This window comes from Ambystoma mexicanum, chromosome 1q (assembly GCF_040938575.1).
Source record: "Ambystoma mexicanum isolate Mex_15411 chromosome 1q, UKY_AmexF1_1, whole genome shotgun sequence".
NCBI classification, from domain to species: Eukaryota; Metazoa; Chordata; class Amphibia; order Caudata; family Ambystomatidae; genus Ambystoma; species Ambystoma mexicanum.
In genome coordinates this window covers 34,885,229-34,907,637 of record NC_090922.1, presented here as the reverse complement: position 1 = coordinate 34,907,637, position 22,409 = coordinate 34,885,229, and the positions used below count along the sequence as shown (strand labels likewise).

The window sequence follows — 22,409 nt, the reverse complement described above, 5'->3', positions numbered from 1 at the left end:
CCCTTTCATACTACAGTCAAAAATAGTGCCTTGGGGAACTGGAAAAGTCCAGACCCATTCCTGCAATCCAAAAGGACTTCACTAAGAAATATAGACCCTCATCAGTGGATCCAGAGTTTCTTTCAAAACATCAAAGTCCTTAAAGCCTTGTGGTTCAAGCAGCCACTGCTGCTTCTAAGGAAGCAGCCTATCCCACGATTTCTCAGGACAGGGATGATAAAAGGCTCAATTCTGTTGGAAAGAAAGTTTTCTCTTCGGGGAGTATGGCACTGAAGGCAGCCAATGCAACTTGTGCACTAGCAAAGTTAACCTACACTTTGTGGGAGGTAATTGCCATGGCATCGGAGCACATCCCACAGGCTGAACAAAGGGATGGTTTTATTAGCCTTATTCAGGATGGATGCTATGTGTCAGTCCTTGCAGTCAGGTCTGGACACTGCCGTCTGTAATAGCCATTCTATGGCTGGTGGTACAGTGCTTAGACATTTTGCCTGGCTAAGAAAATCAGGGTTTGCCTCTAACGTGCATTCCAGACTGTTGGATATGCCGTTTGAAGGGTCTTATCTGTTTGGAAAAAAAGCAGAGGAAAGCCTTGAGAAATTGCAGTCGTCTAAGGCAACAGCAAAATCTCTGTGTCTGGCCATTAGACAGCCTCAACAGAGTCGACCAACTCCGTCTTTTAATGTGGGATAGATACATTGTTCATTTCGATACTACTCCTCTGTTGGGAGAGCAAGAGGTCAGTTTACACAAAGGGGACCGAGAAGACAACCACAGGGCGGCCGGGTTCGGTCTGGCAGAGGAGCTACTACAGATACTGCCTCCTTGCCTTCCACACCAACCAGTACCCCAAAACTGCTTTGAAAACTTAAAGCATCTACAGTGGGAGGCAGGTTAGCCCAGCATATGAAAGAATGGTGAAGCATTACAACAGATGCTTGGGCTCTGAAAAGTGTCGCACATGGCTACTGCCTCCCCTTTCTGAAGAGACCACCGAACTGTCCCCCCAAGAGGCCAGTCCTTGAAAGTACCAGATTCGCAGCTCCTCCAGGAAGTTCAGACCCTGTTGGAGAAGGGTGCACTTGAACAGGTACCTGTAGCGGAAAGAAATCAAGGCTAGTACTCTCCTTATTTTCTGATCCCGAAAAAGGATGCAGGGTTGCGACCCATCTTGGACTTGAGATGCTTGAACAAGTTCCTCTGGAAGGACAAGTTGAAGATGGTCACTCTTTCGGATATCCTACAGGAACACCAGCTACAGGATTGGATGGTGTCATTGGATCTTTAGGATGCTTATTTCCATGTGCCGATTCATCTGAAGCACTGAAAATACCTGAGAGTCGCCGTTGGCAGTTCTCACTATCAGTTTTGAGTACTGACAGTCGGGCTGACCTCTGCCCGAGGGTATTCATCAAGCTGTTGGAGGTGGTGGCAGCGAATCTATGGAGGGTGGATTCACATCTACCCCTATCTGGATGATTGACTGATCAGGCTCTATTCACTCCTGCAGGCTCTGGAACATCTGAACAGCACCTGTCGCTCTCTCTACAGACTGGGCTTCTCCCTCAACTTCAAGGAGTCCCACATGACACCTTCCCAAAAGCTGCAATTAATTGGATCACTCCTGGACTCTTCCTTGGGGAAAGCTTCACCACCCGAGGTAAGGGCTATGTACATATCACAGATGGTACACACATTTCAGAGTGCCCGAAATCTTCCGGCCTTCGATTTTCTGAGTTTGCTCGGTCTCATGGCATCCTGAATTTTTCTGGTGCCAGAGGCCCGCCTGAGAATGAGGTCCCTTCAGTGGGCTGTCGGGACTCAGTGATCACAGTTCTCCGGCAGGATGACAGATCTGATACGGATCCCTAGCAGGGTCGCGCTGGATCTCCTGTGGTTGGCCAACAAGGAGAATGTGTTAAAGGAGGAACCCTTTTGGCAGCCATGACCCAAGAATACAGTGGTTACAGACGCCTCCCTCTCATGTTGGGGGGGTTAAACCAACGGTTTGACGATAAGCAGATGCTGGTCCCTGTCAGATTCCAAACTGCATATCAACCTTTTAGAGCTGAGGGCAATCAGACTAGCACTGATGGATTTTCTGCCCTCTGTACGGGGAAAGAATGTTGTAGGGACACTAACACTGTGCAGAGATGCGATGCAGCTCTGGTTTTGGGCACTGCAAGAAGGAATCTCTCTGTCGGCAGTTCATCTAGCTGGAGAGGAAAACACGGCAGCGGATGCTCTGAGCAGGCAGAGCACTGTCTCCCACGAGTGGCAGCTAGCTCAGGAAGTCCTTCTTTAAGGATGAACCGACGATATGGGGTCCAATGTTATGATTCCTCTTTAACGCATGCCTGAGATTGAATTGGGTACCCACCTCATGGTGCATGGCCATCATAATCCCTATATATAAGAAGGGGAGTAGGAGTGACCCATTCAACTTTAGGCCTATATCATTGTTAGATTGAGTGGGAACAATTTTCGCTGAATCAATTTGTGTCCACTTGCAGGAATGGGCACCCCAAAATGACATAATTGATCAACTCCAGGTGGGATTCCAACCGAGAGTCAGTACATTAGATCAGGCATTAAGGCTCCACCTTGTCACTCAGAAGTATGCGATATTAAAGAGAATGAATGTGTATTCCGTCTTCGTGGACTTGAGAACCGCATTCGACTCTGTGTCAAGGAAAGCTCTTTGGAAAAGCTTGACTAAAAGAGGAGTTCCCCCGGGGTTGCTTAAAATAATTGTACAGCTTTACACAGAAAATAAGGCAGCTGTAAGGTGGAGCTTGGAGGGTGAACTAACAGAGCTGTTCGATGTCCAAAGAGGAGTCAGAGAGGGTTGTATGTTGGCCCCCATACTTTTCCTGATATACATGGATGAGGTGGTGGCCCGAGTAAGAAGGGAATGCTTAGACCCCTCCCCCCCAACCATGGGAGTGAAGAAATGTCCCCTACTTGTTTTTGCCGATGACACCCTTGTGTTGTCCATTTCCCCATAAGGAATTAAGACCACATTGGAAGCATTTCAGGAGAAATGCACTGAGGTGTCTTTGGAAATGAATATGTCCAAGAGCAAGATCCTGATATACCATCCGAAGTTTTGTAAGTATACTAAAATGCTGGTTCAGGTCAAGAATATCGTCCTAGAACAAGTACAGGAATATGATGCCACAGGGCTCAGCCGCGCTTTACAAATAAATAAATACAAATGCAAATGTTTGGGCATAAGTTTTAATGACCAAGGGAACTGGCCCCTACAAGTGAAGAAAGCCACCCTGCAAATGCAGAAATATGGGGGTGGTATAACAAGATTTTTCTATAGGCATGGGCAAGGTGCGGTCTCATCAGCAATTAAAATGTTATCTATCCAGGCCAAGGCAGTGTGCAATTATGGAGCTGAATTATGGGGTCATGCTGATAGTCATATTTTGGGCTCAGCAGAACGAACAGTCCTAAACAAATTACTGGGCCTACCCAAATCAGTTCCAGCTACCCAAATGTATTTAGAAGTGGGACTTAGCCCAATACAACGAGAGGTTTATTTTAGACCTGCTCTCTTTTGGCTTAGGATCTGGTCAGTCCCTAAGCTTAATACCTACCAAAAAGCAATAACCCATGTACTTGCCTCAGAGGGTGGTAAAGACTCATTGGATTTATTGGGGTTGATAAACCTATGGCACAGCCCACATTGCATAACAGAGGGACATAGAGCCACTGCTAAAAATAGAGTAAGACAATTTATTGAAACAATTAGTTACCAATTGTAGTAGTTCTACAGGGGGAATCTTATATCTGGAAAGCAAGACGGGTTGGGGTCTTGAAACATACCTTGATATGGTAAGGCCACCTAGCGCTCGTAAACTGTATGTTAAGTTCAGAGTCTCCAACTTACCTCTTGTGAATGTCACTAAAAAAATGTCTAATTGTGCCTGTCCCTTTTGCTCATTAGCAGAAAAAACCCTGATACATTTTTGATTTTTTTTGTAAAGCCTATACTTTTACTTTGACTTTACTTTATTACATTTGTAATGCGCATAATAGACCCATAGTCGTGATGGCGCGGACAAAAACAAACAAACATAAATACATAGACGATACATATTATGGGTAAAAAAAGTACCAAAAGGAGAGCAGATAGTGATGTGACAGTAGCAACCGTCTCTCCATCACACGACCTATCTGACATTCATCATTAATACCAAAGTTATATTGAGGAAATGCACAAATAAAATATCTTACGAAGGACTATACGATTTAGAGAATCAAACTGCAGTTCGAAGCCCCTTTAGGCAAATATTTACAGCATTTAAGAAAAAGGAATAGGGTGCTAGCCCCACAGCCCACTAGAATACAATCACTGTTGGTTTGCGAACACCAGTCATTCAGATCTATCCTGCGAATGATGATTAGGTCCACGCGTCTAACCACCCCTGGACCTGTTCTCTGACGCATCCATGCTAGAACCTTGTTGCGCAGGGCTTCTTTTGACTCTTTTCCTTCACTTTTTCGAATATTGGTTATAATAAAATTTCTTTGATCCATTACAAAGTCATATGTGTTCTCATCCTTTATTGTTGGCATTTGTGACTTGTTTTGTTGTAAGTTCCGGGAAAGTGCTCTCTTCAGTTTAGTGTTCAGAGATGTAGGCTTATTGCCCTCATTGTGTACGGGGTTCAAATCATCTCGCACTACCAAAGGTGAGGTTTCATGTGGGCCGACAGTGTTGTGGGAAATATTCTTATCCTTTTTAATTTCCTTAGAATCAAAAACTGTCCCACTAGGTGCCAGTGTGACATTACTACTACAATCAGTTTGAGTCCCATGGTCTGTTATTTCCCTTTGTATGTGTGCTTGACATGCAACATTCAATCTAGGAATCTGTGGCAAAGCACTTGACCAGATAAATCCTGGCGTTTGGAAGGCAGTATTCACCTTAGTCGATCCAAAACCTGATGCCCAATTATTCAAGGCCTCCGCCAATAGGCCAATGTCAAAAGGATCTTTACATGCAAGTAATTCTTTCGCAATGTTAGCCATAGACTCTGACCACTGGGAAGTGTCAATGGGGGGACCCAAAGGCTCAAACTGAGCTAAAATAGGTGTAACCCTCCCTTGCCGGGTGAAAGATTGTGTAATAATGGGAATCTCAGTCCCCACCAAGAGAGGGACCCCTTTATTCAATAGCGGTAACGTGTGATGCAAGGGGCCAGTATTTTGTAAGCTGATCAAAGGTGCTTGTGCTATGAGACCACACCCAACAGTGTCATTGTTTCGATCCTGTGCTGAACTTGATACTCTAGGCAGAGAATCAGCTTCTTCAAGTAATTGCATTTTTGTGACGTGGTGATTGCTCTGCTTGCCAAGCACTCTTAATCTCCTGCGCTCACTAAGAGCTGCAACCTCCAATACACAATCCCTATTCATAGCTGGAGATGAGGCCATGGGGTCTGCTCATACCCCCAAGGGCAATTTGGAGTTGGGGTTTCCCCAAACTTTTTATGAGCTGCCATCGTATTATTCGCTAGGTTAACGCCATAGCAGACAAGAATAATGAAATTAGACAATGAGCAGCCCGGAGACCCAAGCTACCCACTCAAGGCGAAGCTGTCACTTAGCAGACATCAAATAGAAGGGCTCTTACCCAGAATCAGTGACACACCATGCCAAAACAGCCCCCAGCCGGTCCCGGGCAACACTCTTCCACGTCCCTGTGAGCCTCTGAGCTGCTGAAAAGCGCAGCTTCCCGGGGTGCCTGGGATGTAAAGGGAAGGTGGGGGGATTGCTCCAGAAAGTCACAGACTTCGTGGCAGCAAGGCGGGCAGCCGCTGCCTGTGGCCCACAGCAAAACAGCTGACAGGAGGAGTTTAAACATGGGGAACCACACCACGACGGCACAGTGTCCCCAAGCTACGCCGTGGAACGATGAGCAGCCGCAGCTGCAACACGCCGCACACAGCCGACGTGGGAAAGGGATTCGAGGAAAGGACCTAGCAGTCCACTGGAGTCAAGCCGCATGGAAGCCTACAGTTACCGCTCCCTCTGACTCATCGTATGTCATCAGTCAATCTCACTGTATATGATTAGCTATCTGACTGTATATGATTGTCGATGTCATCATGACAGGGACACAGAATGCACTTCAGGCACGCTTAGGCACAGATGTTTAGTCCCATTGTTAATTGCAAGTGGTATGACAACAACTGTAGATGCACTAAGGTACCTCAAAAAATGTGATGTGATCAAAGTGGTGTATTGTGTATCTACTTTTCTCACGCGCACTTGGTGGATGAGAGATAAGCATCAAAGAATGCGCACTCTTGGTTTGATTTTTATCTGTGTACATATGAACTTTTTAACAGCATTGTGTTTATTGGATATAAGTATTTTTAATTGGAACCTCGCCTGTGCTATATTTTATGATGTGTTGATCCTTTCTTACGTCTGTTTTTTGTAAAATGTGTAAGACAAGATGACATATGTCGAATAAAAGCCTACAAAACTGAACTGGAAGTCCTTGAAGATATATTCGCCCTTTGGGGAACCCCTCAATTAGATCTGCTCGCGTCCAGTGTCAACAGGAAGTGTGACCTGTTCTGCTCAAGGGAATTTCCTCAAAGAAGAGTTCCAGGGGACGCGTTCGTAGTGGACTGGGAATTTCCACTTCTATACAGGTTTCCGCCAGTCTCCGTCATGCCTCATTTCTCAGGAGGCTGAGGACGTTTCAGAAATCCATGATCCTGATTGCCCTGGACTGGGTCAGAAGGACGTGGTAGCCTGAACTTCTGGAAATGTCCATCTGCCCTCCAATTCGTCTTCCACAAATGGAGGATCTCCTCTCGCAAGAGGGAGGTTGCATTCTTCATCCTGAGATCAGGATCGTCCACCTCCACGCATCATTTCTGAGATATTTAGGTACAAAGATTGGGACCTTCCGGATGACTTTGTGGTGGTGTTGCTTTCGGCCTGGTTAGCAACTAAATCTGTATACCTCTGTCATTGGAACAAGTTCTGCAGCTTGTGTAGAGATAAAGGAATTGACCCATTTTCTTGTGACACACCATCGGTTTTGTCTTTTCTCCTACATCTAACCCATCAAGGGCTACAGGTTGCTATGGTCAAGGGCTATCTTTCTGCACTGTCTAGTTTCAAGTGCTCTCCTGAACAGGGTTCCTACTTCAAGATTTCTATTGTCATCCAGTTTTTAAAAGGATTGTCCAACATCTTTCTGCTGGTTCCATTCTTTGTTCCGGTTTGGGAACTTAACCTGGTTTAGAGCTTCCTGACGGGTTACCGATATCGGGAGAAATGAAACTCATCGGCCAACAAACACAGGAGACCAATGCCACAATACAGGACATCACGAAGGAAATACAAGACGTAACCGCACATATGAAAGCCCAAGAAGACAGAATCACAGACAATAAACAGCATATTAGCACGCTTGAGGAAAATTATGATACAGCTAATGCGGACCTTGACGGGCTAATCAGAGAGGTGCAATGGCTGGGGGCTAAGTTGGAGGACCAAGAAAATAGGTCTAGGTGTAGCAATCTCTTTCTAGTACGGCTCCCAGAGAACGCTGAGGGAAGCGACCTTGAGGGCTATGTGTATGACCATCTGCAAGGCAAACTGCATCTTGACAACCCTTGCTCCTATACCATCGAAAGGGTCCACAGAGTGCCCATCCCCAACCACCTCCTGCAGAACATCCACGCACCATCATGATTCGGCTGCTGAACTTCCAGCACAAGCTGGCTATACTTAAAGCATACCAGGTAGCGGGGGCTATCTGACATGAAAATAGTATGGTCTGCATATTCAACGACCTTTCCATGGAGGCTGTATAAGCGTGGGCAGGTTTCAATCCGCTTTTCGAGGCACTGAAGAGGTCTGAGCACAAACAGCTTACATTTCTGGCTGTGTGGTCTATTCAACTAAATCGCCAATGGCACTCTTTTGAAGACCCTGAGGAGGCATGGCACGTCTTAAAACTTCAGGATATAGTCACTTTGGAGCTCACCCCAGTGGAGGAAAGGCCTGGACAAGGGGAAGGGGCGACCTCACAGCATCGAGCGCAGCAGCAGACAAGCTATCGAGATGGTTGGAAGAAGGCGGGCAGAAAACCGCAAGCTTGAAACGACAACAAGATGGTCCCACAGATTGAAAGGCCCAGGTTTGATTGCATGCCAATAGGCCCTATAATACTGCTGGCTGCCGTCTCCTTCACTGGCCCACTATAGACCCAAGGAACATCCGAATATGAGGTCACGGCTGCGAAACGGAGCCTGGACGACACATAAGACTTAAGCCTGGTTTGTGTGGAAACCTGCTGCCGACAATCAGTTAGGGATTAAGATAGAATGAAGAAACTCTGTATGGAGCTCGTCGCTTAGGGGCCATTTGTGTTCCCTCCTTAGCTTTATATTTCGCTTATGCATATATCACTATGCACAACAAGCATCTTTATGTGGGGTGGTTGGAGATGCAGGGCTTGGAGCGATGGTGATTTGACCTTTGCTTGCCCACTTCCTCGCATTAGTTTGATTTTTCATTTTTCTTCGAAGTTGTATTGGAGTCTGGTTATGGGGCTCCAATCTTATTCTGTTTGGTTGGTTGGAGGGGTGGAGGTCAGTTTGGTTTTCAGGATAATGATACCTGTCAAAATAGTCCTTGCACAAACAGAGCCACGCATGCACTGCTTGGGGGTACATATGTAATGTGCCCACTCACAAAATGCCTGAGATCTGCTACTGCCCAATCACCTGACAAAGACAGATGACCACTTTCACATGTATATCCCTTAACATCCAGGAGCGAGGACACCTCATTAAGCGACAACGCCTACTAAAAACCCACCTGGATGCTAATGAGTTGGTAAAATTATGCAGGGGGGGGTGGGGATGGTTGCACATTCCGCCACTTATGGCAAGAAAAGGGTTCTATTCTTATCCTCCAGCCAGCGAATCCCTATTACAATACACACCACGAAGACCCACAAAGAGGGATCGCTGAGTACCCGTATAAGGGCAATTGCACAATCAACACATTACTCTCATAAACATCTATGGGCCCACGACTGACACTCTGGGATTTTTCACGCATCTGTTTGCCACCTGTGCGCTGTTTATGGGTCGCTTGATTTTGATGAGGGGGCCTCTCAACGTAGCATTACAACCCCAAATTGACCGGTACAATTCCGCGCATTTGCAGGCTGGCCCCGTCCTCAGAAAGGTTTGCACACTTCTGTCTCTTCTGACAGACCTCAGATTAGTAGGTGTGTGGAGGCTTTTGCATGAACATACAAGGGATTATACATTCTACTCTAACCACCATCAGTGCCATTCCCGGACAGATTATTGGCTGCTCCTAGGCACTATGATGTAAATGGAGGTTTTTCTAAAAAAAAAAGAGGTTTCTCTCAAAACAAGAGATGAGGTTTTTCTAAAAAAAGAGGTTTCTCTGAAAACGAGATTTTAAAAAAAAATGTCCTTTTCCTAATTATGACAACGCAAGTCCTTATTTCACAAAGGACCAACAGCAAAGTAATTTGTATAATACAAGTTTACAATAAAAAGTGATGAATCTTTGAATTGAAGAACAATTAAATAAAACATTATGTTTTGAACAAACCGGCTACTTCGCAAGCAATTTCTGTTGGTGCAAATTGGATAATCCGACCCAAAATACATACACTATGATGTACATGGTTGACTCCCCATGCCATTATCCCCATGCCCCGGTACTTATGCGCTTCACCCTCCCGGGTGTGCCACCCAAAGTGCCCTCATGGAGGATGAGACTCATTGCACTACAATACCCTGATATGGTAGAGCTGCTGACACAGGATGTGAGCAGGTTCTGGCAAGATAATCTAACTGATGGCTTTAACACCTTATGCTGTTGGGACCCTTTTAAGGTGCACTTCAGGGGACAATTTATATCTAGGTGGGCACACAAGAAGAAAGAATAGGCGGAAAGAGAGTCCTGATTGACGACGGACCGGATCGCTGCCGAACGCATACATAAAGCGGAGCGGGACCCCCCGGTTTACTCCCAAATACTCAAGTTGCGGTCCCAAACAATGCATGTCACCACACTTATAGCCCAGAAGGCCTTTTCTAAGTGGGTTCTCGATTTATATGCATCCGGGGATAGGCCCCTTCGTATGATGGCTCTCGCCCTGAAGGGGAAACAGCGGAGCCAATTAATTACAACTATCCAAAAGTCGAGGGGGATCTGCTTACAGGGGACTTACCCGTAAATGGGAGGTTTGCTGAATTCTATCAGGATCTCTATGCTTCTCTGCCTCTTAGGAACAGAAATCACATATAGTATACTTCAGCGACATTCCACTGCCAACCCTTATGCTGAGCTCCATCTATTAAAAGCGCTGTTATAGGTGCTCCGAGCAATTCGGGACTGAACTCTGGAAATGCTGCAGGACCTGACGGTCTCCCTATAGATGCAGGAAGAACTTGCAATGCGCATGGGTCAGATGTTCCAGAGAAGCTTTAGAGGCTGACCACCTACCGATGTCTCTACTTAAGGCCAACATAGTGGTCTTCCATAACAAGGGATGCAATCCCACACTTTGTGGCTTCTACCGGCCAATTTCTCTTATAAATGCGCTGACGCTAAGGTCCTGCCGGAATGCCTAGCAGGTAGACTAGAGCGACTGCTACCCAGACTCATCTATTAAGGCCATACAGGATTTATGTTGAATAGGCATTCCTCTGATAACCTCTGGTGCTTCTTGCATATCCTGGAAGGGCGGCCCAACCTGAAGATGTAGTCCTATGACTCGATGCCGAAAAGGAATTTGACAAGGTGCGCTGGTACTACATTTTCAAGGTTTTGAGCAAATTAGGCATCTCGGGGCACTTCCTACAAATGGTGGGGCTTCTTTACAAGGCACCATGGTGGTCGAGAATGGCCTAACATCTGACCCCTTTCCCCTTCACACCGGGATTCGGCAGGGCTGTCCGGTCTCACCCTTGCTGTACGCCTTCACAATTGAACCACTAGCCGCCAAGCTGAGGAACGACGGCGGGTGGGTGGGCATAATTAATTGCCCAGAAGAGAAATGAATATCACTATATGTTGATGATATCTTATTGTATACTAGTCGGTGTACCAGGTCCCTTCCCCACATCTTATTTGCACGCGTATGGGTATGTGGTCGGCTAGAGAATCAATTGGGATAAGTCTGAGGTTATGCCGCTACATCTGGACATACCCTGGGTAGGTGGCCCCATTTAAGCTTCAACTGCAGTCCATAAAATACATAGGCGTATGGACCAGCCAATGCTGCACACACTTTGCAAGCAGAATTACACAGCTGTACTGGACAAGATCCGCCAAGATATAGCTTTGTGGGAACACCTCCCACTATCCCTCACTGATAGAATGAATGCTGTTAAAATTAACTCTATGCCCAAGCTAGTCTACCTGGTGTTCATGCTCCATATGCCCCCCTCTAGAGTGCAATTCGCCAAATTCGACTGCCTGATGATGAATGTTATCTGGCGAGGGAAAAGAGTGAGGTTAAATAAACACATTCCACAGGCCGCCAAACCAGATGGACGACTGGCGCTCCCGTCTTGGCAGGTATATTATATGGCAGCCCAGATAGGGTGGGCCAAACGATGGCTCAACGCAGAGAACAATGTTAGCTGGTGAGCCATTGCGGTACAGACTCTCTTTCCCCTTACATCCCAGGAAGTCCTGGCGATCTCCCCACAGCCTCTGACGAAAACCCTCACATGCCACCCGATACTGTGCCCTACCTTAGCACAATGGCATAGAATGTGTAGACTCACTGGTACGAACACACATATCAACCCGCAGTGAATCTCACTCTGTGCCCTACTCTCATACTGAATGGCTGAACAGCTCACAGCACTGCGGCAGGCTTGCTGGGGAGACATTAGGCTCTTGGATCTATTTGAGGATGATAGGACCATCCCCTTCCCCGACGTCAGGACCAGACTAGGGCTGGCAAACGCAGATTGTCTACAATACCGTGCCCTTCGCTCTAGCGTAGCTGCTAACACTGCCAGGGACTCCAGACTGACAGAAACCTCTTTGTGTGAAAAGGAGGTAATGAGGGACCCCACTGAGTACCCGAGGCATTAAGCTATATACGCGCTCACTATGCACAATAACGATAAACGAAATCTGACACTGGCGGATATGTGGAGTGAAGACCTGGGGGTGGAAATAACGGTGGGTAATATATATGACTCCTTCTCCACGATTGCCCAAGTATCTTGTAATCTTGACAAAGGGCGATCCAATTCAAACTCCTACAGAGAGCATACTACACCCCAGCTAGACTCTATAGCATGGGCATTGCGAGGGTTGGCGAGGTTGTGGCAGAGTGGGGACTATCTGACATATGTTTTGGCACTGCCCCATACTCAAATTGCTATGGTCTAAGGTTGCTCATAAGCTATTAGGGTATTCAAGGTGTGTCGGTCAAGTCAACCCTGATGGCGATGTTGTTTGGATAGGACCTCGAAAACTGGCATAGTGATGCACTGACCCGGAGGCTGATCCATATTGTACTATTTGCCACCCGCAAAGCTATTCAGCTTGACTGAAATTAAATGAAATGAAATTATATTTTATTTATATCGCGCTCGTACATAAGTGTTTCAGAGCGCGACCAGGCAAAAAGGGAGAGGAACAAGGGAGAACAAAAACTAAAACAGCAATCTTACTAGGCCCAGTGACATCTAAGAAAGCGCAAGTGCATGGAAAAGGGAAAAGGGGGGAGTGGAAAGTGCAGAGCAGAGGAGAAAAAACAGAATACATAGGAAATTAAATAAATAAATAAGGGTGATAAAACCATGGTAGTGCAGCCAGCAAGTGGCAGGTGAAAGTTGGTCAGATGAGGTATATCTGATAAGTGCAGAAGAAAAGTGGGAGGGGGACTGTATGGGTACTACAGAGGGTGGCCTAGAGGTAGTGCAGGAGGGTGGCAGGGTGAGCAGGTACCTGGGCCCGAATGACAGAGGGTGGCCAGGTGCACAATGCCAAGAGAAGAAACAGGTCAACAGGGGAGAAGGGTGGCAAAGGCAGAGGCAAAGAGGAGGGTCTTGAGGTGCTTCCGGAACCAGAGATGGTTTTCGTCAAGTTTCAGAGTGGCAGGGAGGCTGTTCCAAAGGGAGGGACCAGCCGAAGACAGAGATCTACCCCCAGCTCGTTTCTTTGCAAAACGACTGGCCCTGGGGTAGTTAGAAGTAGAGGAGCGAAGGGCTCGGGAGGGGAGGTATTTACGGACGGATAGTTGAAGGTATTTTGGCCCCAGGCCCCAGAAAGCCTTGTGGACAATGCCGAGGGTTTTAAATTTAATCCTTGCATCCACTGGGAGCCAATGAAGTGATTTTGTGGCTGGAGAGATACGATCCCAGGGCTTGGGGCCAAGGATAAGTCTTGCAGTCCTGTTCTGGATTTGTTGTAAAGGGCGGAGATTGGAGGCAGTTAGATTTAGAAAGAGGCTGTTACAGTAATCCAGTCTGCAGAGAACCAGAACTTGGGAGACAATGAGCTTTTGAGGGAAGCAGAGAAAAGGCAGAGTACCTCTAAGGAGGTGCAATAAAAAGTTTGACTTTTTGGAGACGTCAGAGATGTGTGCGGAGAAGGATAGTGTAGAGTCAAAGATAACCGTGAGGTTCTTAGCCGTGCAGGTGGGGGTAGGAGGAGGGCCAAGCGAGGCTGGCCAGAGAGTGAGAGGAAAGGATGGAGATGGTGTACCAATAAGGAAGATCTCGGTCTAGTTGGCATTTAGACATAGATCGTTGGCGGCACACCAATTTTGAATGACGATTAGACAATCAAAGATGAGGGAAGGAGAGGAGGAGGCTGAAGGAAGCCTGGAAAGAGCCAAACGGGCCGACATATCAGCAATGGCGAAAATGTTTGTCTAAAATCTGCTCCGCTGAGCAGAATTGCTCCTGAAGGTCTGCAGGCCCGGTGAGGGCAGACAAGTTCTGGGACCTAGCTGACTTGTTTATTTAATCCCCAAAATAATTATTGTGAATGGACAAAGATGTGGAAGGCTGGTTGCCTTTGGCTCAGTGAGTCAGGTACATTTTAATGTAATTTATTTGATCTTATTTATTTTTTTTGTCCTTTCTCTTCCTTTGCCCCCTTCTGGAGTCTTCCTGCTCCCTGTTGTTGCTGCTTAAATGATTCTTAATATTTCACACTATGTTGCTTGTTTGGATGTGGAACTCAAGTGGGGGGGGGGGAGGGAGGAAAGTTGGTGTTTTTCACCAGAGTTTGACTCCATGTGAATGTTTTGCAGTTCATGTTTTCTTTGATATATTGCAATAAAAAGATTAAATTTAAAAAAAGAGTATAGCACTGAAAGAAACATAAATAAATAAGTCTACAATTATACTGAAATTTGAAACTGGGTATTAAACTGGGTATTATCAATTTTGTAGGAAAAGTAACATTATTTTTATTCTCTTTTCCCTGGCAGGTTTGAGAACTTGAAAACATTTTGGGATTACAAGCAAGCAGCCACTACATATCAAAAGGCATGGAAGAAATTAATATGCCAAGCTTTCCCAACCTGGATAAAAACCCCAAAAGAGTATCTTCAGTTCAAAGGATAATGTGTGCCTTTTTGCTAGGGTCTGGTGCTGTATTCAGGCAGCTAGCCCCTTGCCGTATCCAAGCCACTGACCACAGCCTCACAATATCCAGAATGCGTATGGCCATTACCTCTTATGTTATATTTGAGCGTCCCGGGAGAGCCCAAAACATCAGTCGTTATATGTGAACATATGAGAGACACCGAAACCATTATCTAATAAAGTTATGGCAGCTGTTAATTTATAGTGCTACAAAGAAAGGTGGAATGAGGATATATTTGCCACACAACAATTCGTTATTCAATTAGTCATGTTTTCATATTTATAAAGCTGCCATCGCTGGCTAATAATTTTGCTGGACATACATGTTACAAAAAGACACACATACAAAAATGTCATTATTTAAAATTCATCACACTATCCAATGTCATTAAGTGCAATGTCTAAAGTGCTAATGTGCAATGTACCCCATCACAATCTGACCCTGCAGATGTGTCATTTAGTACACTTTGTGCAACACGAATACACGTACATTTACAACATTAGTGAATCTTGAGAACAACAACCCTAATTATAGGCGTCCTCATCAATGCAAAAACATCATCAAAATATAGAAACAACCAATAGTCTACTAGGTCAGACAGCTACATCACTAATTGAATAAAGAATTGTTGTGTGACAAATAAATCCTCATTCCGCCTTTTTTGTAGTACTATGTGATTTAGCCCTTGGAATGAGGAATTGGGGGCTATGCTACCCTTTTTTGATCCACCTGTTTATTGCCTGGGAACATGCTACAGCAATGTTGGCACCCAGGGACACTTTGAGTCCTGGCTTAGAATGCTATTTGTGGGTAGGAGAAGCAGACCCTTAAGAATATTGTCTGTAGACACCTAGGAGACACCTCTAACTTGTAGTGTTGTCTGTGAGTATTCAGCAGATAACTGCCACCTAAGCTTAATTGTGAACTTCCTGCAGACAACTGCAGCGTTCATTTATTTGTCAGCATCCAGGAGACACCTACACCTATTGACTTTGAGCCTCCACAAAATACCATCAACCTCAGCCTCTACTATTAAAATTCATGAAACTCCCAAAGCCTATATTGGTGTCTGGTAACATTTGTTAAGCATAATTTCACCCAGTCCTACTTGGTTAATTTCTTGTTAGAATCCATAAAATTGCCTCTTGTCTAGTCATCAAGGTGAACATTTAGCATACACGGCCAGTTTAAGACATTGGGCCTCATTACGGGTCCAGCGGTACCCCTGCAGATGCTACCGGCGGGTTGCCACCAGACCCGTAATAAATTACTGGCGCCTGACCTCCCGGTGCCACCAGGGTATTACAAGTCTGGCTGCCGGGAAGTCAGGAGCCAGTTATTTAGTTAATCCCCATTCCCAAAGAGTCCGAAAGGACTCTATGGGAGTGGGGAAACGGAAGCACTGGCACCATTTTTAACAGTGCCAGTGCTTCTGTGGCGGCTTTGCCTACCGTGACCGCTGTGCCCGGCAGGGTCAGACCTGTCGGGACCAGTGGCTCTGGCAGGCAAGCCCGTAGTTTGCCTGTCCGGAAACAAGGGTGCCGGTGAGCTTATCGGCACCCTTAGTTCCAGACTGGCAAACTCTGCATGAGGCCCATTGTGAGCATTCAGGAGATACTGTTGTGTCCTTAGTTATGATTTTTTAGGCAAGTCTTTCAGCTTTGGAAAGAACATGTGAGCATCCAGGAGACACCTGCACTCCCTGGAGGGATGTTATCAAACACCTTTTTCCTTGAGTGTCACATCTGAGCATCCAACAGACACATTTGTGGGGAAACTACATGCCTGATTAAAAACCCTTATTGACTAATGTGCCCAATAATGAGAGGGAGACTTTTGGAAATGGGGCCTATCTTCGCCACAGTGAAATGTGCAAACCTGGATCTTGCCTTGTCGCTTCTGAGAGGGAAGGTTTCCAACAGTTGTTAGGGATTTAGAGGAAACAGGAGACGAGGATTGTGAGCTACAGACTTCAATGCCATGTACAATTGAGGGCAGGTTTCACCAAATGTGTGTGAAGTGCATGGAAAGGGGATGTAGATTGTGCAGGATGTTTAAACACTTTACGAATTCTTGAAACATCGGATGTATTTGTTTCCATTCGTTCAAAAACCTCCTTATTTTAAACGTGCACTTGGAGTAAATTCGAAATCATGTGTATTTGAAATTTGAAATATAAATCAGGATCTGCTTATTTTTTACAAAATTATGTCTCACAATTTGGGAACTTGATATCCTCAAAAATGTACTTTTAATTACAAATAAGCCATTATGAAAATCTACATTAGTTGAGAAAGTTGATGTTCTTGTACAGGAACTAATTTTGGGTATTAGTGGAAGGTATTGTTTTTAGGGTTCCTATGGTATTGTTTGTGCTGCAATATGTACACTTGGCAAAATAGGTAAATTTTTCAATACTAGGGCCATTTACAAACCAATTTGTGTACATGGAAAAGTGAGTTGTGAATGTATAGATTTTGAAGATGTTTGACCAAATGTAGCCTGGTGACATCTAACTGCAATTTAATGTACTTGCACTTTAGTCTGAAAAAAAAAACATTCTAGACACCCACTCTTATTTTCAAAATTAAAAGCTAGTTTTGGTAGCACCAGTTCTCTCGGTGCCTGGTTGTATACAAGTTAAAAACGAACGCTGTCTGTTGCAGGCAGCATTTGATTTCTCCTTAAAGAGGGTGTCGCTGATTAAAAGATGTGAGATTCTCCAAAAATGTTTTTTGGCATTAACAATTTAACAAACTGAGATATAAGTTGCTTCAACTTCCATTATGGCTAGATAGTTATAAAACCGTGTTTATGGTTTACTAATCCGTTCATGGCACTTCATTTGCTGCTGAGAGACTGCCAACAGTGTAATTCCATTCCCAGGGATTCACTCTTAGTATTGCGTCACACCACCTGCACATCTGTAGGTCGGATAATCATGATGATTCTGCTTCCAGCAGGGTACAGTCTACCCAGGGTGACCTTGCACCTCCCTGTAATTGTCAAAACAATCGAGAGGGAGACCTTTGAAGGGATTCAGCACGCCTTCGGATAATGACTGATCCTGTATCAGACCCAAAAGGCCAGTAGTTAGCTTGCATTTACTCAGTGAAGATTGTGCTCGATAATCACAACTTACATATTTACAATGTATTCAGCATTCACACATAACTGAGGTACTAACATTTCGAATGTCAAAAGAAAACGGTATTTTCTTTTCACGTGTCCCTTTCTGCACTGGGGAACCTCTAACATGGATGTGATGCTGCAGTGCGGGACTACTGTGCATACACGGCCGCAGTCTCGTTTGCCACATGTTTGCAGAGGTGCAACACTAGAGACGGCATATGTCAGCAATGATAAGCTTTCCAGCACCTTCCGTTTGCATGCATGTGTTGGAAGTTAGCAGTTGTCATAAAATCCCTTAGCTGGGAAAAAACACCTTGAACCCTTAACATTCCTCTGTGAATGGGGATGGTAAACAGAGAATCAGTTTCACTGGCCAAGTATGTTATCTGCATTGCCTATCTGTTAACCCTTGTGTTCCAGTCCCAAATATCAAGCTAAATAGACCAAATGTCTGCATGCCCATTACAAATCCGCTTCCATGAGGTGCGGCTCAGCAAGAGAATCGTCAGCTCCCTATGGAATCCTTACAGTAGATTCTCCTTTATCAGGAAAATAATCCTGATAGTGTTATCGAAGGGTTCTCCAAAGTAGCATGGAGACAGGAAGAGGGAATACAATGTTAAATAGCATTAGCAGTGCTTTTATTTTGGGCCACTCTCTGGGGGAAGCTTACAACAGTGCATTACTGTTGTAAATGCATGTACTCCTTTCGCAAATCCCTCAAAACTACACTATTCAACTAACATCCTCCTTCCTTCACCTACACTTCCTCTCATACGTCTGCTACGAAATGTGTCCTGTAATGAAAATTGCTTTGTAACCGTCTTCCTTCCATTGTAACCAGACTTTGTCTTCATGTAACAGTGCCACGATGCCCCCGGGCTGACGTGCGCTTTAAATAAATTTGAATAAATAAATAAATTACTGTGCAGCATTAACTGTACTTGGAGCATAACAGGTTGATAAGTATTATGCTATCTGCCAAAGCTGAACTGAGATGCCACCAGCAGCAGACTGGCTGCATGGCCAGTGTAAAATGGAACTTACAGGTAAAGTTACGGTTTCCAGTGTCCTTGGCAAGAGCATGTTAAAGATGGTGGTGTGAGCAGGAAGGGAAACTGCTGAAGCTGAGACACAATTAACACAAGGGTCAGTACATTAAATCAGTGTGTAGCCGGGTACACAGAGCAGGGGCTGCCCTTACGTTTGGAGGCTCCTCACCTATCAATGTATGATGGTGTCTGTCTCTCCCATCTCACATGTTCCCTACTCCCAACAGATACCTATCGAATCCCTGAAAAAGAGAGCAGCCGCCCACTCCAAGCACCCCCCACACTTGTTCTTACCAAGGATGTACATCTCTCCCCACCCATTGCCTTATTTGTCATTGTAACTTCTTGTGCCTGCATTTTCAAATTTATGGTGGGAGAGCACTCTAACATTTTGCCTTGAGTTACCTGTTCTTCTTTTCTGGCTTCAACGTGTTCAACTCTGACACCTAGTATAGCGGAGAGTGGAGTACTCCATTGCTCTCCTGCAGTCCTTGTAAAACCGAGGACGCGGTATCCGTCCCCCTGTAAAACCTTTATCCCATCCTACCAGGTTGGATACATGGGAACTTTACCCTTGCCCCCCTTTCCCTTCACAAACACTTCCACATGGACAGCCCGTCTGGGAGATAACAGACTCACACCCGAACAGTGTGCCTGACATGTTGTACCTGACCGCTACTATTGTCAGGCGAAGTCAGGCAATTGCTGACAATCACTCACACCTGACTTCCATTAAACTTCCCCACACGGATAAAAGGCGGAGCTGAGAGCACACTCTGAGCGAGGCAAAGCACATGAAGGAGCAGCAGTTTCTAGAAGGCAGCTGAACGAGGGGAGAAAGTTGGCAAATCAAGAAGGGTTTGCAAGAAGGGGATTACCCTTGACCCTTCTGACTGGAAACCGTAACGTTCAAAAACATTGTAGATCAGAAAACGTAGGGCCAAGAATCCCTCATTGTGTGTCGGAGATACCAAAGGCTGCCCTGCGTAGCTAACCGAGTGAGGGAAGAGCAGCAACCGCTGTGGTATCGTCCTTGTCCCCAAGAACAAAGTAACGCCAGAGAGATCAACACAGCCAGTGAGTTGGGGATGCCGATGCAAGACCTGTCTATGTTGAAGTCAAGGTTGCAAGCAGCAACATTGTACAACAAGCGCAAGAACGAACATTGTTAAACGCGTGTGATGAAAGACGTGATTAAAGCTAAACTGCTGATGAATGTTTGAACTTTGAGAAGGAAAGATATGATACCAGTGACAGAGTGGTCCGGTGCCGCTTAGGTGCTCAATCGAAGGTCTCTGTAAAGGTATCCAGCAAAAAGGTGGCAGAAACGAAAGTAAGAACATTGTGTGAAGTGAATCGAAGTGATCCTGCAATGGTTAAGCAAAACCCATTGCACATCCGAAAGTCTTCATTTTTGATATCAAGAGGAAAACATAGAAAGTGAGATTGCATGGTCCGAGCCCAATCGAGTGAGACCAAAGGTGAATATTGTGCTGAAAGGGTCCGAACCCGAGTGAGGGAGATGCGTGGTCCGAGCCTGAACGAGGGAGACCAGTTGTGAACATTGTGGTAAAAAGGGTCCCAAATCTGAGGAAAAAGACCCATGATGAACATTGAGAATGAAAACTTGTATACGTGAAAGCCCTGATAGGAAAAGAACTTTGGTGCTTTATTGTTGCGACAGGCCCTCTGCAGTAAAAGACTGTTATTGGAAAAGAAGCTTTGGCAAAAGTCCCTGATACCTTTGCTTTGAACTGTATCCTTGTGGCAGAGGGACCAGAGTGTGTGCCACCTTTCCCCTTGTTGAAAATGTGGGGAAGGGAAGCCAACTGCTCAACCAGGCTTACATATTGGGCCTCATTCAGACCCTGCCGGACCGGAAACAATGGTGCTGGTAAGCATACCAGCACCATTGTTTACGGACCGGCAAAGTACAATAACGGCACCCGCCCGCATTGTTTTCACAGTGGTTCCATTGTCCCCACTCCCATAGAGTCCCACAGGAATCTATGGAAATGGGGACTTACAATTTACCGGCACCTGACTTTCCAGCCTGCCGGGGTTATAATCTCCCGGTGGCACTGGGAAGTCAGGAGCCGGTAAATCATTAAGGGTCTGGCAGCAACCTGCCGATAGCACCGGCACGGTTACCACTGGACCTGTAATGAGGCCCATTGTCTTTTTGCATACACAATTGTATTTATTTTGACAGACTTGACAAGGACTGCGTTATTATTATTTGATGGTTGTAGCTTGCTCCCATCTTTAGATTTAGGTTTAGATAGGCGTTCAACTAAGCCTTTGAAGTTTCAATAAACACCCTTGAACTGTGATCACTTGTGTCTGTCTTCACTGTTTGATACCATGCCTTCCTTACAGTGGACTCTTCCCTGTTTGTCTGCACCTGTGTGAGGGAATCGAGTAAGGGCTATTGTTGGCTGTTGCTGTTTATGACACCTGGGTCACATTGAGACTTAGGTGGCTGGGCCAGAATGAATTGAGGCCCAGCTGCCATTTTGGAATCCCTTTTCCTCCCTCCAATGTTCTTATAAATGCTCTGGCTGAGCTGGGGGCCCGTGGAACGACCACTAGCTGAATTGTGGGCCTGAAGTGCAACCAGTAATAGTTGGACTTCCTGTTCTTCTATGCCAGGGTTATGATGATTTCCATCGTAGCATGCACGCAGAGGTTAACCTCCCCCCAAAGATGGTCATTGCCCCCCCCATCCGCCCTGAGGCAATGGTACGTTTTGCAGCAGAGAATAATGCTGAACCCGAAGCAAAGCACTGGAGAAAGTTGGGTCTCTGTGCTATGTGGAAGAGAAACTACATTTGAACAGCAATATTGTTGTGGGTCTACCTCTAGAGTATCTGTGTACCAATGATTATATTGTTGTGTATATGATCACCATTAGCTGGTATCACTATTTTCCCTGCACAGTTGTATCACTAAACTAACAAGTATTTGTATTATATTGCCATTTCTACTCAGTAATAGAAACACGTTAAGAGGTGGTTCTCACTCTGTTGTTTAGCATTTATATATGTATTCTCCTGTAGAGATAATATGTGAGCATTAAAAATAGTATAGTCGCACAATATACAGGTTCTAATGTTAGCAGTACATTAGTCTGGTAGACATCCAGCATCCCACTTTTCCATTCACTTACAAAATGTTAACACTACATGCAAACAAACAACAAAATGTGTTGTAGCTCTTGTGGCACAGCAAACCTAAAATTATACTCACAATTTTGATGCTGTTGATTGAGGAGCCAGGGAACAGGTGCAGTTATACAAACCAACCCCTGAACACACCTTTAGACGGAAATGTTTGAAAACAATGTCAAACTTCCATGACTTCTGTGGACAGTTAACGAAGAAAAACCTTAAAATCATTGCACAACCACGGATAAAAAGATTACAGGTAAAGCATTCTAAGCCCCTACTGCCATTCCCCTGCTTTGATGGATCCAGTTATCTTGGCAAAGGAAGATCGAGGGGCAGCACAGGCTATGTTTGGACACTGTGCCGAAATTCAGTACCATGATCATTTCAGTGTTTCACC

The 22,409-nt window shown here is 45.4% G+C and overlaps 1 protein-coding gene across 3 annotated transcripts in view; it reads left to right on the top strand.

Moving 5' to 3' along the window:
• The window catches only part of ADAT1 (adenosine deaminase tRNA specific 1), a 528,266-nt gene extending 509,545 nt beyond the window's left edge, over nucleotides 1-18,721 (top strand). For all 3 annotated transcript variants that reach the window (XM_069635460.1, XM_069635462.1, XM_069635461.1), the window contains one exon: nucleotides 14,501-18,721. In XM_069635460.1, coding sequence (XP_069491561.1) covers nucleotides 14,501-14,636 — 136 coding nt within the window. In that variant the 3' untranslated portion in view covers nucleotides 14,637-18,721. The remainder of the gene's footprint in view (nucleotides 1-14,500) is intronic.
• The last annotated feature ends 3,688 nt before the right edge of the window (nucleotides 18,722-22,409 follow it).